This window comes from Hyperolius riggenbachi, chromosome 11 (genome assembly GCF_040937935.1).
Source record: "Hyperolius riggenbachi isolate aHypRig1 chromosome 11, aHypRig1.pri, whole genome shotgun sequence".
In the NCBI taxonomy this organism is placed as follows: Eukaryota; Metazoa; Chordata; class Amphibia; order Anura; family Hyperoliidae; genus Hyperolius; species Hyperolius riggenbachi.
In genome coordinates this window covers 11,633,789-11,652,786 of record NC_090656.1, presented here as the reverse complement: position 1 = coordinate 11,652,786, position 18,998 = coordinate 11,633,789, and the positions used below count along the sequence as shown (strand labels likewise).

General features: G+C 49.4%; 1 protein-coding gene across 2 annotated transcripts in view; it reads right to left on the bottom strand.

Moving 5' to 3' along the window:
• Positions 1-2,523: 2,523 nt before the first annotated feature.
• The window catches only part of VPS9D1 (VPS9 domain containing 1), a 101,149-nt gene continuing 84,674 nt past the window's right edge, over positions 2,524-18,998 (bottom strand). Inside the window, exons 14-16 of one of the 2 annotated variants that reach the window (XR_011024962.1) lie at positions 9,905-10,009; positions 5,773-6,835; positions 2,524-5,732 (exon numbers count right to left, since the gene is read on the bottom strand). Coding sequence is in view for 1 of the 2 variants with exons in the window: in XM_068261694.1 (XP_068117795.1) it covers positions 6,736-6,835; positions 9,905-10,009 (205 nt within the window). In the remaining variant the exon portion in view is untranslated. Of the gene's footprint in view, positions 6,836-9,904; positions 10,010-18,998 lie in introns of both variants that reach the window. The other variant, XM_068261694.1, reaches the window with a different exon arrangement.

The window sequence follows — 18,998 nt, the reverse complement described above, 5'->3', positions numbered from 1 at the left end:
TTCTGAATCCGCCGCTCTTCCACCACCGGTGTGTGTCATGTATAGGTGCTAACAGAAGAGCAGCGATTCGGAAGACGGACGGACACCGCGACACGGGACAGGTAATGTATAAATGTGTATGTAATGTGTGTATTTATCCATTACCTGTCCCGTGTCATGGTGCTCGTCCATCTTCTGAATCCGCCGCTCTTCCACCACCAGTGTGTGCTGTCATGTATAGGTGCTAACAGAAGAGCAGCGATTCGGAAGAGGGACGGACACCGCGACACGGGACAGGTAATGTATAAATGCACACATGACATACATTTATACGTTCTGGGAATAGCGCTATGGCTCTTGTCACGTTCGTCCTGATATCACTCGCCGTTGCCACTGCGTACCCGACCAACCACAATGGCCCAACAGCAGCACGTCCAACCGATATATGCGACCAATTTCAGCCTAAAGTTTGTCGCATTGTCGGTGGGCCATGCAATTGGCAGCACAGATTTTCACCCGATTCCAATTATAAATGAATCGGATGGTCCATCGGCCGCCAAGTCGCCTGATGTATGCCAACCTTTAGTGTCAATCAAACTTATCATCTGCATTGTTCAATCCTTGTGTTCAAAATAAAAAAATACATATATCCAGGCACATCGCCTCTAGTTAGGACATTAAATAAGTTATTAAGGAAAGGGAGGTGCTGAAGGGGGTGTGGCTAGAAAACAGCAAAAATCTATTAACCCTTCACACTCGCATGCAAATGTTCAAACAAATGCATTCACAGATTCACTCATCCAGGCACAACTGTTATCCCTACAGCTAAGTTAAAAGCCGGGGTTTTAGTTCACAGAAGAATGCATTCTTATGCTTAATCACCTATACTGCGCAGAAGTACCCAGGTAAACATAGGTGTCCTAACTCTGGCCCTAACTCTGGTGTCCTAACTCTGTGAACTAAAACCCCGGCTTTTAACTTAGCTGTAGGGATAACAGTTGTGCCTGGATGAGTGAATCTGTGAATGCATTTGTTTGAATATTTGCATGCGAGAGTGCGAAGGATTAATAGATTTTTCCTTGTAAAGGTCGTCCTACACTGCACATTCAGTAAACATAGAGTGTGATGAAAATCTATGGCATTTACAATAGATAAAATTAAAATATTGATTGAATATTATTCGGACTTGCTCGATTGATACTGCAGAAGTATGACTGATATTAAAGAGAACTCGAGGTGGGTTTGTAGAATATTATCTGCATCCAGAGGCTAGATCTGCCTATACAGCCCAGCCTCTGTTGCTATCCCAAACCCCCCTAAGGTCCCCCTGCACTCTGCAATCCCTCATAAATCACAGCCACGCTGCTGACAAACAGCTTGTCAGAGCTGGCTGTGTTTATCTCTATAGTGTCAGTCTGCTGCTCTCCCCGCCTCCTGCAGAACTCCAGTCCCCGCCTGCATCCCTTCCCTCCCTGCTGATTGGAGGGAAGGGATGGGGGCAGGGACCGGAGCTATGCAGGAGGCGGGGGAGCAGCTGAGACTGACACTACAGATGTAAACACAGCCTCACAGCACGGCTGTGATTTATGAGGGATTGCAGAGTGCAGGGGGACCTAAGTGGGGTGTGGGATAGCAACAGAGGCTGGGCTGTATAGGCAGATCCAGCCTCTGTATGCAGATAACATTCTTTAAACACACCTCGGGTTCTCTTTAAGGCCTCTTTTCCACGGACTGTTGATAGGCAGTGAATTGCCACTCAGACTCTCACAACTGCCTGGCAACTGCTTGCTGAGCACACAGTTCAACTGCCCATGGCAAAGAGGCCTTTGTACTAATAGATATCAGACAAGAGGCCTCCTTTCCATGAACTGTTGATAGGCAGTGAAATGCCTCTCAAACTCTCTCAACTGCTCACTGCTGCCTGGTAACTGCTCCATGCAGCCTGGTAACTGCTTGCTGAGTACACAGCTCAACAGTCCGTGGAAAGGAGGCCTAAGTGGTAGATCACGTAAATCATTAACACATTTGGAAGGCAATGATTGTCTATTTTGTCTACCACTAATTGTATGATGTATGCCTGGCCTAATTCAGGCCTCCTTTCCACGAACTGTTGAGCTGTGTGCTCAGCAAGCAGTTACCAGGCAGACGTAAGCAGTTATCATGCAGCAACAAGCAGTTACCAGGCAGCAGTGAGCAGTTGAGAGAGTTTGAGAGGCATTTCACTGCCTATCGACAGTTCGTGGAAAGGAGGCCTTAAACAAAACGACTAATATGGCAAATCTTATTTCAAGCAGGAGGATGCAGACAGCTGTGCAGGGGTGAAATGGATGGTTACACGCCGGGATGGGGGGGAGGGGGGGGCAGGCAGAAACACGCTGTTTCCGTGCACAGCGATCTCAGAAAACATCGGCTTCTGACACGCACATTACACTGCATTTGCCTTTTATAATAATAAATCTTTCTGCACAATGTGGAGACAAGACATGTAAACACTTCAAGATGTGCGCTGTATAACAGAAATATGAGCAGACAGCATATCCTCAATTAGATTCTATTGTATTTTTATTTTAGAAAACACAGAATAATTCATTAAATATTTTATTAAAAATAACTTAATTCTAAGCAGAAAAGTAACAGATATTCACAGTCACCCTATAGAAAGGCAGAGCTTTCACAGCATTGTGTAACTACAATTCCCAGCATGCCCTGCTCCAGAACAAGAGCTGATAGCCAGGTACTGCCTACCACCCCATATGCTGTAAAACAGAGCTAAATATAAATATACTTCATCTATCGATTTGTGAGAACAGTGAATACGGCCCAACGAGACGCCATGTGGCCGAATTCCAACATGCAGCAGACGTCTGTATGATAGGGATGATCAAAGAGATGCAAATACTCCTGAAATTATGCAAATATATGCAGTTTTAAAAAAGGACCAATCAATTTAAACCTGGGTTTAAATTGGTCCATTTTCAAACTGCATACATTTGCATCAACTCTTTTGCATAATTTGCATTTCTCTTATCATTCCTACTATATGAGGATCCATGAATTCCCTTTTCACAGCTCTGCCCATTTGTGGCCGTCTTTATACAATATACATTCTCTGGACCATGATGAAGCCAATGACATCACATTAGCACAGAAAATTCTCCAGTGTATACAATACATAGGCCGCGTAGACAAAAGCAGCCAATCTGATCTCTGCTTTATGGATGGCCAATCAAAGAGCTCAAAAAGCAAGGAGCGCAGTGTATCCCCTTTGCTGGCTAGCAGAGCTAAGTGATGGAAAACTTACCTCCTGCCCACATGCAGCCCTCCATGCTAGCCATAGTTTGGTTTAGCTTCTCATCAGTCCCTGTTTTCCACCTTAGCTCAGCAAATAACGGATTGGTTTAAGAATGGCCAATGCCACATCCTTTTCTAATAACAAAGCCCCAACTTCCCTGAACCTATAAATCAGGGACCTTAAGAGATCCTCCGTCCTGTACCCTGCATAGTGTTTGCTATGGTTACCTGTACATTTAACTTGAGAGTCGGCTCCAGTAGTATCTGCACTGACAGCAACAAACCACCACCTCCACGGCTGAGGCTAGGTGTACTAACCCTTGTGTGGACACTGCATAATGTGTAATGGCTCGCTGGCGTCCATCATACAGAGAAGCAGCACATTATCAGGAAGAGGCTTCACTTCCTCCTGCAAGTCATACATTATATGGCACATTCATGTTTATTCTAGAAGGAAAAACTAACAGGAAAACGTCTCCCAGCCATGCATGCAGCTGAAGTGCTTGCATGAGTAAATACTACGGCGGCAGGCAGCCGCTGGGGACACTAGCTGTGTGCGGCTGCAGAGGGAGACATGCCAGGGCTGAGTCAGTGACATTGCCCTCGCTGCTCCCCACTTTAGCGTTGCCCAGGGAGACGCTTTTGCGCATATAAGGCGCTTGTAAGCTCGTGCCTACAGTGCCTTATGGGAAATCTGGCCCTGGTCTCTGTATTGTATTGTAAATTAATTCTGAAATTTAATCCACTATTAATCCCCAATTATCAGCCTCAAGTACCCCCAACAGTGCAGGTTTTGTGGAAATTCAAAAGACACCTGACCGGAGAAGACTATGGAGGCTGCCATATTTATTTCCTTTTAAACAATACAAGTTGCCTGGCTGTCTTGCTGATGTTTCATGCATCAGTAGTGTCTGAATCTCACACCTGAAACAAACATGCGGCAAATACAGTCAAAATTCAGTCAAGCACCTAATCAGTATGCTTGTTCAGGGTCCACGGCTAAAAGTATTAGAGGCAGAGGATCAGCAGGGCTGCCAGGCAACTGGTATTGTTTAAAAGGAAACAAATATGGCAGCCTCCATATCCCTCTCAGGTCCGTTGTCCTTTATTGAGCTCTGCAGAGACACTAATTACCCCACCTGTGAAAATGTGTTGTTTTCCGTAAAACATGCACTGTTGGAAGTACTGGAGGACTGAGTTGGAAAACCCTGGTGTAGAGCACAGCAACACACTGCAGACAAACACTACCCCACCTGTGCAAAAGTGCAAAGTCCACCTTCAGTGGGCGGGGCTTGCACAGGCGCTCAGATGCATAAACATAACTTCAAAGTCCTCCCTAGGAAACGCCATAGATCTAATGACACTGGCTCACTGTAGGAGGAGGAGCTCTGCACTGTGGGGCATTGCTGCACTTCATCTTCCAGCAACACCAAGCAGAAAATGGCATTCACAGCAGAAAGCCAGGACACAGCTACACACTCAACCAAGGTACAGCACATATATACACAGATCAGCCACAGCAATTACTGACCACCGACCAGCGGAAGCGAGTAACTGATTATCTACAATGACACTTGGTTGTCTCAGTCTTGGGTGCTGGAGGACCTTGTCCCGGCTCTGCCAAGCAGCAATAAAAGAAGATAGAATGTAGTGGAAAAATCATGGAGCCCTCCCCTTACCGGACAAACAGGATCTGCGGCTAATGTATTGCTGCCAAATACTAACGTATACCTGGAGGCCACTACCTGCCTGGTCAGAGCAGTTTTGGTGGCAGTTGGTTTTCATGTTTTGGCTGATCAGTGTATATTGAGGCTGTTTCACCTAGTATACGATTTGGAGTTATATTTAACTGGGCATCTGATCCAGACACCTCTGCCACACAGTACAGCCAATCATGTGACCAGACACCTCTGCCACACAGTACAGCCAATTATGTAACCAGACACCTCTGCCACAAAGTACAGCCAGTCATGTGACCAGACACCTCTGCCACACAGTACAGCCAGTCATGTGACCACACACCTTTGCCACACTGCATGCCAGGCATGTGATCCAGACACCTCTGCTGCACGGCACAGCCAGTCCTGTCAGGCATACACACCTCTGCTGCACGGCACAGTCAGTCCTGTCAGGCATACACACCTCTGCTGCACTGTACAGTCAGTCCTGTCAGGCATACACACCTCTGCTGCACGGCACAGCCAGTCCTGTCAGGCATACACTCCTCTGCTGCACGGCACAGCAGTCCTGTCAGGCATACACACCTCTGCTGCACGGCACAGCCAGTCCTGTCAGGCATACACACCACTGCTGCACGGCACAGCCAGTCCTGTCAGGCATACACACCTCTGCTACACTGCACAGCCAGTCCTGTCAGGCATACACACCACTGCAGTCACACAACTACTATTGCATACACACCACTGCTGCACGGCACAGCCAGTCCTGTCAGGCATACACACCTCTGCTGCACGGCACAGCAGTCCTGTCAGGCATACACACCTCTGCTGCACGGCACAGCCAGTCCTGTCAGGCATACACACCACTGCTGCACGGCACAGCCAGTCCTGTCAGGCATACACACCTCTGCTGCACTGTACAGCCAGTCCTGTCAGGCATGCACACCTCTGCTGCACTGTACAGCCAGTCCTGTCAGGCATACACACCTCTGCTGCACTGCACAGCCAGTCCTGTCAGGCATACACACCACTGCTGCACTGCACAGCCGGTCCTGTCAGGCATACACACCTCTGCTACACTGCACAGCCAGTCCTGTCAGGCATACACACCACTGCTGAACGGTACAGCCAGTCTTGTCAGGCATACACACTTCTGCTGTACTGTGCAGCCAGTCCTGTCAGGCATACACACTTCTGCTGCACTGTACAGCCAGTCCTGTCAGGCATACACACCTCTGCTGCACTGTACAGCCAGTCCTGTCAGGCATACACACCTCTGCTGCATTGCACAGCCAGTCATGTGATGCAGACATGTCTGCCACACTGTGCAGCATTTGCGTGAATCCAGTCACAGTTACACAACAGCAAGGGCTGTGTCAGGATATTGTGCACCAGAGATTATCCATGCTGGGGCAGTTGTAGGTCTGTTTCTCTGTGTGCTGCTCTGCTTCCCCCCCTGTTACATTTAAGGTGCATACACACGTCTGATTTTTCCAAACGACCGGTCGTTCAGACGTCAAGTTCAGCTGATAAGACTGGTTTTGACGGATCTGCTTGGCGGATCGGTCAAAACCAGTCTTATCAGCTGAACGATCGTTTGTATACACATCTGACTTGACGTCTAAACGACCGGTCGTTTGGAAAAATCAGAAGTGTGTACGCATCTTTAGGCTCACATTGACCAGTGTCAGCAGGTTGTTCGCGTTCTACAGATAAAGTGCTCAATAAAGTTCAGTCTCTCTCAGAAGCAGCTTAAACATACAGCAGTGTGTGGCGTCTCTGGACTTCAGACAGCAGGGTCTGGCGGGGGCAGCGCAAGAGTTTCCACAAAAGCCACTGCAGTCTGCAGAGAAGTCAGACAATATCCTTCCTCCGCAATCAGGCATCTGAGGGAAGTAAAAAGAAAAGGATTATATATTTCCTGGGTACAGATAGTCCGCATATTCCAAAGCACTGCACAGAGGCCACAAGAGCAACAAAAACCCCTTAAAGAGAACCCGAGGTGGGTTTGAAGAATATTATCTGCATACAGAGGCTGGATCTTCCTATACAGCCCAGCCTCTGTTGCTATCCCAAACCCCCCTAAGATCCCCCTGCACTCTGCAATCCCTCATAAATCACAGCCACGCTGCTGACAAACAGCTTGTCAGAGCTGGCTGTGTTTATCTCTATAGTGTCAGTCTGCTGCTATCCCCGCCTCCTGCAGAACTCCAGTCCCCGCCTGCATCCCTTCCCTCCCTGCTGATTGGAGGGAAGGGACAGGGGCAGGGACCGGAGCTATGCAGGAGGCGGGGGAGCAGCTGAGACTGACACTACAGATGTAAACATAGCCTCACAGCACGGCTGTGATTTATGAGGGATTGCAGAGTGCAGAGGGACCTTAGTGGGGTTTGGGATAGCAACAGAGGCTGGGCTGTATAGGCAGATCCAGCCTCTGTATGCAGATAACATTCTTAAAACACACCTCGGGTTCTCTTTAAGGTGGCCATACACTGATAGATTTGCAGCAGATTTGACCATCAGATAGATTTCTGTCAGATGCCTGTCAGGTCGAATCTGAATGAATCTGATTTCAGATTAAAACCTATTGGAAAGCTATCGATCTAAATGCATTATTGCAATATTAAGGGGCCCATACACTGGTCTATTTCTTCTTATTTAAATTTCAAAGTTTAACAGGTAAAACATACACAGATCAAATCGATCGATGGCTGGTTATGTTTTGTTTATCTGACAGGATGGAAAATCTAAGTCTATCTGCTGCGATGGCCCATAGAGTTGCATTAGATCTAATGCTAAGTACACACCATACAATTTTCTGTTGTGCTGGGAATACACGGCTCGATTCTGAGCTGATTAGATGGTTAGATAAATCATTTCCGACATGTCCGATCACCGTTTCAATCGTTTTGCTGCTCGATTTGTCATTAAAGTGAATTGAAAAAAGATAAGAAAAACGAGCGGAAGATAAGAGATTCGAGCGGGCAAAACGATTGGGCGCAGAATCGAGCACCAGAATCGACCTGTGTATTCCCAGCATTAGATTTTCTGTTAGATTTACCTGCCAGATAGATAATTTCCAACATGTTGGAAATTATCTATCTAACCATCTATCTGCCCAGCAATTAAGTTGTTCTACTCAGCAGGAGATAACTAGAAGACAATGCACCAGAGATAATAACCAGTCTCTACAGAAAATAATCTAACAGAAAATCTAAAGGCGTGGACACAAGCCTGATTTATTTAAACGACGGGTCGTCATACGAGCCCGCGGGGCGGCCGTTCTAGCAACAGTTTTCCTGTGTGTACAGTCTGTTGTCAGGTTGATAAGGCTGGTTTTGATAGATCCGCTGAGAGATCATCATTGGGGAAAAGCAGCTTGTTGTGGTGTGTGCAGAGTGTGACAGTGAGTGAGGAGGGGGGGGGGGGGGGGGGGGCAGGAGAGCAGCATTGGGGAAAAGCAGCTTGTTGTGCTGTGTGAGTGTGTGAGGAGTCTGGCAGTGAGTGAGGAGGGGGGAGGCAGGAGAGCAGCATTGGGGAAAAGCAGCTTGTTGTGCTGTGTGAGGAGTCTGACAGTGAGTGAGGAGGGGGGGGGGGGGCAGGAGAGCATCATTGGGGAAAAGCAGCTTGTTGTGCTGTGTGAGGAGTCTGACAGTGAGTGAAGAGGGGGGAGGCAGGAAAGCATCATTGGGGAAAAGCCGCTTGTTTGCTGTGTGTGGAGTCTGACAGTGAGAGCAGCAGTGTTTCATTTGACTTGCACAGCAAAAGGGAGGAGGTGGCACTATTGTCCTGACTGAGGAGCAATGGAGTGGCTGAGGATGAGTAGTTTGTTTGTCACAGACTCGCAGCCAGCCAGTGTGCTATTGTGTTGAGCTGCAGCATGTCATGAGAGAACATTAAAGCAGAACTGTAAATTCCTGCCAATCAAACAGTTTCACTTACCTGGGGCTTGCCCAAGCCCCCAGCAGCCGTCCTGTCCCGCGCCGGTCCTGCACGATCCTCCATTCTCCCTCCTGGTTGCAGTTTCTTTACCATCGACTTGTAAGTCAACGACAACTGCGCCTGCACGCCCCCAGGCTACTCGCAGCTTTGTTCATGTTCCCGCCCGCTATAGCGTCCTGCGCTAAAGGACGCTATTGCGGGCTGGAACGCCAAGAAAGCTTTGCGTAGCCCGGGGCGCACAGGCGCAGTTGCCATCGACAGTAACGAAACTGCAACCCGGCGGGAGAACGGAGGATCGTGCGGGACAGGACGGCTGCTGGGGGCTTGGGGAGGTGTCAGGTAAGTAAAACTGTTTAATCGGCAGGAATTTACAGTTCCGCTTTAAATGAAGCGCAGTAAATTGTCAGGTGCTGTGCGGTCATTCCAAATTAGGAAGGGGGCGCATCCTCACAGCTGCAAAGAGTCTACAAGCAGCCCTGAGCCCCTCACCCCTGACCCCTGTCTACAGTCTACCCCAGCACTGTCTACATCCCACAAGCCTGTGCCACCTATCTCCGCAGTCTCTTGTCACCTATAGCAAGTACCATGTTAGTCTGTGTCACCCCGCAGGTAGCGGAGCAGAATGGGAGGCAGAAAGGACACTGTTTGGTCCTGCCTGTTACTGACTCCTCAGAGACATGATGGAGGAATATTTGACAGGAAAGTAAAAGGAAATAAGTGCAGGGCGGGTAAAGCAGAAGCCAGCGGATCAGACGAGAGGTGGGAAGAGGCAGCGATATAGAGAAGTGACCACAAGTTATGCAGGGAGACGTCTGCACATTTCGCTCAGGGAAAAGAAGCGTCAGACAATAAAGCTGTCACAACAGCAGACATGTCACCAGCGCGGCTGAGGCTGAGTGACATTACAAGGCCAGCGCTCTAATTAATTAATAGCGGGACACCATGCCTGACACTCACATAAACTGTCACATAAAAGTGCAGGCCGGCAGTACGGCAGGATAAGCGGCACTCACCCCTCCGGGATAAACTCCTCCAGCGCGGCGCACTCCGACAGCAAGTGGCACATGCGACTCTTCAGCACTACAAATGCCAAGATGGGCAGCAGGTCATCGGCGCCACTACAAAGCAGGAAGTGGGGTTAGAGGCGGACAGGGCGGATTCAGCATAAAACAGGGAAAATCTGAGTTTGTTTATATCTTCACCTCAACTCTGTACATTGATAGCAAATCTTAAAGGACATCCGAGGTGAAAATAAACAGATGAGATAAACAATAGTATCTACCCTCCTTCTCCTAAAAATGACTGTTTTTAGGTAGCCCACATTTTTTAATTTAAATCTAGTTTTTAGGTTTTTACTGTTTCATTGTCTCTGCTCAATGACACATTCATTGAAGTATGCCAGAGCTAAAATCTAACTCAAATCTAAATTAACTATTGACCCTTTTTATCTCTTTCTTTCCCTCAGAAGCCATTTACTGCCAGGAAAGTATTTTATGGCTGTGATCCCTGAGTGAAGGCTAAGCTATCATCCGACACAGTCCTGACCTGGACAGAAAATGTCACTTGAATACCTGATTTTTAATTTTTTCAGGCATAGAAAGAAAAAAACTGAACACAGCCTAGTTATTAGTGTGCTTGGCACTGTACATACACGTCTATCTCATCATGCCACCTCGGCTGTCCTTTAAGGCATCCGCACTCCTCTTCCGGATTTGCGCTCCACATGGTTGGCGGTACATTGCACACGTGGCGCGTATGCGACTTCACACACACCACTAGCGCAGTACGCTGGCGACCACGTGAGGCGTGAATACGGAAGAGGCAGGGGACACAGCCGGCGGCGGTGCGGCAACATCACAAAGCAGATTCCCAAAATATTTAATGCGGAGGCCTCTTGCGCACTACATGCAATTCCGATTTTTTATACCATCCAATTTTTGAATCAGATTAAAAAAACGAAGTAGCGTGCCGTACTTTCTTTTTTTAATCGGAATCAAAAATCAGAATCGCATGTAGTGTGCAAGAGGCCTAAAATTGATCAGGAATCGGCCTGCGGTTTATAGCGGCCAACAGATCTCTCTCCGACCAGAGAGAGGTTTGTCTACTGAATGATTGGCCACCAAAATCGCTAAATGTATGGGTACCGTTATAGATGGCCACTGGAATCGATGATCAGATAGATCCCTGTCAGATCAAATATGATCTGACAGGGATCTATACTGCTACACACTAGCCATAGATTATAGATTGCAGCACAAAATCTATTAAAAAAATCTACCAAACTGCAGCATTTCACTGCTCAATGCTGTCGCTTCCAACCAATCAAAATATTCTGTCCAGAGCAATCAAATGATCGTGCAATACCAGTTATCACTGCTGTAAAGGGTACCGGTCAGTACAGAGTTATGGAGGCTGACTTGCTTATAAACAATACTGGCTTCTTGGCTATAATCACACCCCTGATCTGATTGATCTTTTCTACATTTCTTACCGTAACAATTAGCCTCATATCCATAAATGTATTATTATGTAAGTCACCAATGCCAGCTTAATGACAGGTACACTTCAGAGCACAGGAAGCTGCTGTTGCATGATGGGAGTGGGGTTTGCTAGCAGCTCTGAGACAAACTGAGTGGGACAATAATTCAGGGGTATTTGCATGGTGACATTACACATAGGCAGAGATGGATTAATGTAATGGGGTCCTAGGCACGGTAGGCAATATTTGGGGCCACCTTGAGCTCCTTTTGGTAAGCTGAAGTGGAGATAAGTCAAAGACGGTGGCAGGTAGGCCCCTTGACACCCATTAGGCCTCAAGCACCTGCCTAGGCTGCCTAATAGAAAATCCTGCTAGAGCCACCATAGGCTGAGAATCTCTGCCACATTTAGGATTACAATATATTGAATTAGAGCTCGGCAGAGGTTCCATCTGACAAGTGGAAGCTGCTGGAGGTGCACAACACACTAAGGAATTCTATTATGTCTGGGGTCGTGACATTTCCGTCTGCTGGCCTGTGCTGGGGGTGGTGGAATTAGTAGATACAGAGGAGAGCCAGGGAGGGAATCTCAGGGTTAACTCTGTTCTTTGAGCAGCATGAAGGGATCCTGTGCGCTCAGGGTCAGCATCCTGAAGCTCTCCCCTGCTGTCTGGGGTCACAGCGGGGCCGCTTTCGATGCTGATGTGTCTGGATAGCTGGCTGCTTCAGTCTCATTATGTGCTGACAGTTGTACCCAAAACAAGCCCTCAGCGACAGTGGCGGCTCCCCGTGCTTCACCCTCCCACCAAGACAGACCTGTCTCTGTTCATATGTGTTCCCCAAACCGCCAATACACTTCTCGCTTCACTCCACGATGTCTCCTTCCTCCAGATCCACCATCGTCTATACTACCTGCACTGTGTGTTCCCCAAACCACCAATACACTACTTGCTCCACTCCAGGACGTCTCCTTCCCCCAGATCCACCATCGTCTATACTACCTGCACTGTGTGTTCCCCAAACCACCAATACACTACTTGCTCCACTCCAGGACGTCTCCTTCCCCCAGATCCACCATCGTCTATACTGCCTGCACTGTGTGATCCCCAAACCACCAATACACTACTAGCTTCACTCCAGGACGTCTCCTTCCCCCAGATCCACAATCGTCTATACTGCCTGCACTGTGTGTTCCCCAAACCACCAATACACTACTCGCTCCACTCCAGGATGTCTCCTTCCTCCAGATCCACCATCGTCTATACCAGTGTTTCTCAACATTTTATTGGTATGTACCCATTTTAAAACCCTGTACCCCCTAGCATTGTAAACATTATCACGAGTACCCCTTGACAAATACATATTTAATCGTACGTAGTACATGATAATTGGTTCTAAACAATTTCCAAGCATTTACTATTTCTTTTAATTTGACACTAAAACACTAATTTGGTGTTTAAATAAGATTTATAATTTCTAAAACTCTAAATTTGTTAATCTTGGTTAAGTATATCAAGCCTGAGTACCCCCTGGAACCATCAGTGGTACCCCCTGGGGTACGCGTACCACATGTTGAGAACCTAGGGTCTATACTACCTGCACTGTGTGTTCCCCAAACCACCAAAACACTACTCGCTCCACTCCAGGATGTCTCCTTCCCGCAGATCCACCATCGTCTCTACTACCTGCTCTGTGTGTTCCCCAAACCACCAATACACTACTAGCTTCACTCCAGGATGTCTCCTTCCTCCAGATCCACCATCGTCTATACTACCTGCACTGTGTGTTCCCCAAACCACCAATACACTACTAGCTTCACTCCAGGACGTCTCCTTCCTCCAGATCCACCATCGTCTATACTACCTGCACTGTGTGTTCCCCAAACCACCAATACACTACTAGCTTCACTCCACGATGTCTCCTTCCCGCAGATCCACCATCGTCTCTACTAACTGCACTGTGTGTTCCCCAAACCACCAATACACTACTAGCTTCACTCCAGGACGTCTCCTTCCTCCAGATCCACCATCGTCTATACTACCTGCACTGTGTGTTCCCCAAACCACCAATACACTACTCGCTTCACTCCAGTATGTCTCCTTCATCCAGATCCACCATCGTCTATAGTATACTACTTGCACTGTGTGTTCCCCAAACCACCAATACACTACTCGCTCCGCTCCAGGATGTCTCCTTCCTGCAGATCCACCATAGTCTATACTACCTGCACTGTGTGTTCCCCAAACCACCAATACACTACTCGCTCCACTCCAGGATGTCTCCTTCCTGCAGATCCACCATAGTCTATACTACCTGCACTGTGTGTTCCCCAAACCACCACCCAACAATACACTACTCGCTGCACTCCAGGATGTCTCCTTCCTCCAGATCCACCATCGTCTATACTACCTGCACTGTGTGTTCCCCAAACCACCAATACACTACTCGCTCCACTCCATAACGTCTCCTTCCCCCAGATCCACCATCGTCTATACTGCCTGCACTGTGTGTTCCCCAAACCACCAATACACTACTCGCTCCACTCCAGGATGTCTCCTTCCCCCAGATCCACCATCGTCTATACTACCTGCACTGTGTGTTCCCCAAACCACCAATACACTACTTGCTCTCCACTCCAGGATGTCTCCATCCTCCAGATCCACCATCGTCTATACTACCTGCACTGTGTGTTCCCAAAACCACCAATACACTACTCGCTCCACTCCAGGACGTCTCCTTCCCCCAGATCCACCATCGTCTATACTACCTGCACTGTGTGTTCCCCAAACCACCAATACACTACTCGCTTCACTCCAGGATGTCTCCTTCATCCAGATCCACCATCGTCTATATACTACCTGCACTGTGTGTTCCCCAAACCACCAATACACTACTCGCTCCACTCCAGGATGTCTCCTTCCTCCAGATCCACCATCGTCTATACTACCTGCACTGTGTGTTCTCTAAACCGCCAATACACTTCTCGCTTCACTACAGGATGTCTCCTTCCTGCAGATCCACCATCATCTATACTACCTGCACTGTGTGTTCCCCAAACCACCAATACACTACTCGCTCCACTCCAGGACGTCTCCTTCCTCCAGATCCACCATCATCTATACTACCTGCACTGTGTGTTCCCCAAACCACCAATACACTACTCGCTTCACTCCAGGATGTCTCCTTCCTCCAGATCCACCATCGTCTATACTACCTGCACTGTGTGTTCCCCAAACCACCAATACACTACTCGCTCCACTCCAGGACGTCTCCTTCCCCCAGATCCACCATCGTCTATACTACCTGCACTGTGTGTTCCCCAAACCACCAATACACTATTCGCTCCACTCCAGGATGTCTCCTTCCTCCAGATCCACCATCGTCTATACTACCTGCACTGTGTGTTCCCCAAACCATCAATACACTACTCGCTCCACTCCAGGATGTCTCCTTCCTCCAGATCCACCATCGTCTATACTACCTGCACTGTGTGTTCCCCAAACCATCAATACACTACTCGCTCCACTCCAGGACGTCTCCTTCCCCCAGATCCACCATCGTCTATACTACCTGCACTGTGTGTTCCCCAAACCACCAATACACTACTCGCTCCACTCCAGGATGTCTCCTTCCCCCAGATCCACCATCGTCTATCCTACCTGCACTGTGTGTTCCCCAAACCACGATCTAACAATACACTACTCGCTGCACTCCAGGATGTCTCCTTCCTCCAGATCCACCATCGTCTATACTACCTGCACTGTGTGTTCCCCAAACCACCAATACACTACTCGCTCCACTCCAGGACGTCTCCTTCCCCCAGATCCACCATTGTCTATACTGCCTGCTCTGTGTGTTCCCCAAACCACCAATACACTACTCGCTCCACTCCAGGATGTCTCCTTCCTGCAGATCCACCATCGTCTATACTACCTGCACTGCGTGTTCCCCAAACCACGATCTAACAATACACTACTCACCACCCTATATCACCTCTCCTTCCTCCAGGTCCCTCCTCCAGCTGTCTGCTCTAGTCCCCTCCTTAGCGTGTGGTCTGCATGGTCTATGTTTCCAAGAGTCATGCTCATGCTGGGATACAGTGTGCACATTCCTTGCCTTGCGCTATACATTATACAATGCATTACCCTCACTATAAGCTGCTTTATGATTCGCGCAGGAAATCCCCTTGGTGATTGATGCCTCCTCCCACTATCTCCCCCCCCCCATAGTAATCTATATGTCTGCAGTAATGTAAACTCCTTGTCCTGTCTCTTCAATGTACTGTACTATGTATCTCTTCCCTCCTAGCGAGTGTCAGGGTCCTCTCCCCTCCACTCTTTCCTGGATACGGCTCTATTCCTTCCCCTCTATGCTAATTAGAGCAGACAGGCACTGTGCTGGGGAGCTGCTGCTGTGCAGAGAAATGCAGCCCCCTGCGCTCTGCAGGACCCGTCGTATTCTTCCACCGACTGTCACATCTCATCCATCAGTTAAGAACCCTGTGGGGCTCCTATTTCTGCCCAATAAACATTGTGCACTGTGCAACCTGTGCAGACGAGGAGACACCAAGACAGCGAAGGGAACATGAAGAGGGCAAAGGACACACAGGAAGAGGACAGAGAAACACAGGGAGATAAGAGACACACACATGGATTGGAAAGACACACCAACGGAGGAGAGATAACCAGGGGCAGGGGATGGAAACATGAACAGATGGTGAGGAGACACATACTGTAAGCAGAGGTGAAACACACAGAGAGAGGAGAGACACACAGAGGCAGAGGAGACACACACAGAGAGAGGAGAGACACAGAGAGAGGAGAGACACAGAGAGAGGAGAGACACACAGAGGCAGAGGAGAGACACACAGAGGCAGAGGAGAGACACACAGAGGCAGAGGAGACACACACACAGAGAGGAGAGACACACAGAGGCAGAGGAGAGACACACAGAGAGAGGAGAGACACACAGAGAGAGGAGAGACACACAGAGAGAGGAGAGACACACAGAGAGAGGAGAGACACACAGAGAGAGGAGAGACACACAGAGAGAGGAGAGACACACAGAGAGAGGAGATCACACAGGAGCAGAGGAGAGACAAACAGAGAGAGGAGACACACAGAGAGAGAGGAGAGACACAGAGAGAGAGGAGAGACACAGAGAGAGGAGAGACACACAGAGGCAGAGGAGAGACACACAGAGGCAGAGGAGAGACACACAGAGAGAGGAGAGACACACAGAGGCAGAGGAGAGACACACAGAGGCAGGAGAGACACACAGAGAGAGGAGAGACACACAGAGAGAGGAGATCACACAGGAGCAGAGGAGAGACACACAGAGAGAGGAGACACACACAGAGAGAGGAGAGACACAGAGAGAGGAGAGACACACAGAGGCAGAGGAGAGACACACAGAGGCAGAGGAGAGACACACAGAGGCAGAGGAGAGACACACAGAGGCAGAGGAGAGACACAGAGAGAGAGGAGAGACACACAGAGAGAGGAGAGACACACAGAGAGAGGAGAGACACACAGAGGCAGAGGAGAGACACAGAGAGAGAGGAGAGACACGCAGAGGAGAGACAAACAGAGGCAGAGGAGAGACACACAGAGGCAGAGGAGAGACACACAGAGGCAGAGGAGAGACACACAGAGGCAGAGGAGACACACACAGAGGAAAGACACATGCTCCAGGCAGAGGAGACACACACAGAGGCAGAGGAGAGACACACAGAGGCAGAGGAGAGACACACAGAGGCAGAGAAGAGACACACACAGAGAGGAGAGACACACAGAGAGGAGAGACACACAGAGGCAGAGGAGAGACACACAGAGGCAGAGGAGAGACACACAGAGAGAGGAGAGACACACAGAGAGAGGAGAGACACACAGAGGCAGAGGAGAGACACACAGAGGCAGAGGAGAGACACACAGAGGCAGAGGAGAGACACACAGAGGCAGAGGAGAGACACACAGAGAGAGGAGAGACACACAGAGAGAGGAGAGACACACAGAGGCAGAGGAGAGACACACAGGAGCAGAGGAGAGACACACAGAGAGAGGAGAGACACACATAGGCAGAGGAGAGACACACAGAGGCAGAGGAGAGACACACAGAGAGAGGAGAGACACACAGAGGCAGAGGAGAGACACACAGAGGCAGAGGAGAGACACACAGAGAGAGGAGAGACACACAGGAGCAGAGGAGAGACACACAGGAGCAGAGGAGAGACACACAGGAGCAGAGGAGAGACATACAGAGGCAGAGGAGAGACACACATAGGCAGAGGAGAGACACACAAAGGCAGAGGAGAGACACACAGAGAGAGGAGAGAAACACAGAGAGAGGAGAGACACACAGAGGCAGAGGAGAGACACACAGAGGCAGAGGAGAGACACACAGAGGCAGAGGAGAGACACACAGAGGCAGAGGAGAGACACACAGAGGCAGAGGAGAGACACACAGAGGCAGAGGAGAGACACACAGAGAGAGGAGAGACACACAGAGGCAGAGGAGAGACACACAGAGAGAGGAGAGACACACAGAGAGAGGAGAGACACACAGAGGCAGAGGACAGACACACAGAGAGAGGAGAGACACACAGAGAGAGGAGAGACACACAGAGAGAGGAGAGACACACAGAGGCAGAGGAGAGACATACATAGAGAGGAGAGACACACAGAGAGAGGAGAGACACACAGAGAGAGGAGAGACACACAGGAGCAGAGGAGAGACACACAGAGACAGAGGAGAGACACACAGAGACAGAGGAGAGACACACAGAGACAGAGGAGAGACACACAGAGGCAGAGGAGAGACACACAGAGGCAGAGGAGAGACACACAGAGGCAGAGGAGAGACACACAGAGGCAGAGGAGAGACACACATAGCCAGAGGAGAGACACACATAGGCAGAGGAGAGACACACAGAGGCAGAGGAGAGACACACAGAGAGAGGAGAGACACACAGAGAGAGGAGAGACACACAGAGAGAGGAGAGACACACAGCGAGAGGAGAGACACACAGCGAGAGGAGAGACACACAGCGAGAGGAGAGACACACAGCGAGAGGAGAGACACACAGCGAGAGGAGAGACACACAGCAAGAGGAGAGACACACAGCGAGAGGAGAGACACACAGCGAGAGGAGATCACACAGCGAGAGGAGATCACACAGGAGCAGAGGAGAGACACACAGAGGCAGAGACACACAGAGAGAGGAGAGACACACACAGAGGCAGAGGAGAGACACACACAGAGGCAGAGGAGAGACACACAGAGGCAGAGGAGAGACACACAGAGGCAGAGGAGAGACACACAGAGGCAGAGGAGAGACACACAGAGGCAGAGGAGAGACACACAGAGGCAGAGGAGAGACACACAGAGGCAGAGGAGAGACACACAGAGGCAGAGGAGCGACACACAGAGGCAGAGGAGCGACACACAGAGGCAGAGGAGAGACACACAGAACAGAGGCAGAGGAGCGACACACAGAACAGAGGCAGAGGAGCGACACACAGAGGCAGAGGAGCGACACACAGAGGCAGAGGAGCGACACACAGAGGCAGAGGAGAGACACACAGAGGCAGACACAGAGAGAGGAGAGACACACAGAGGCAGAGGAGAGTCA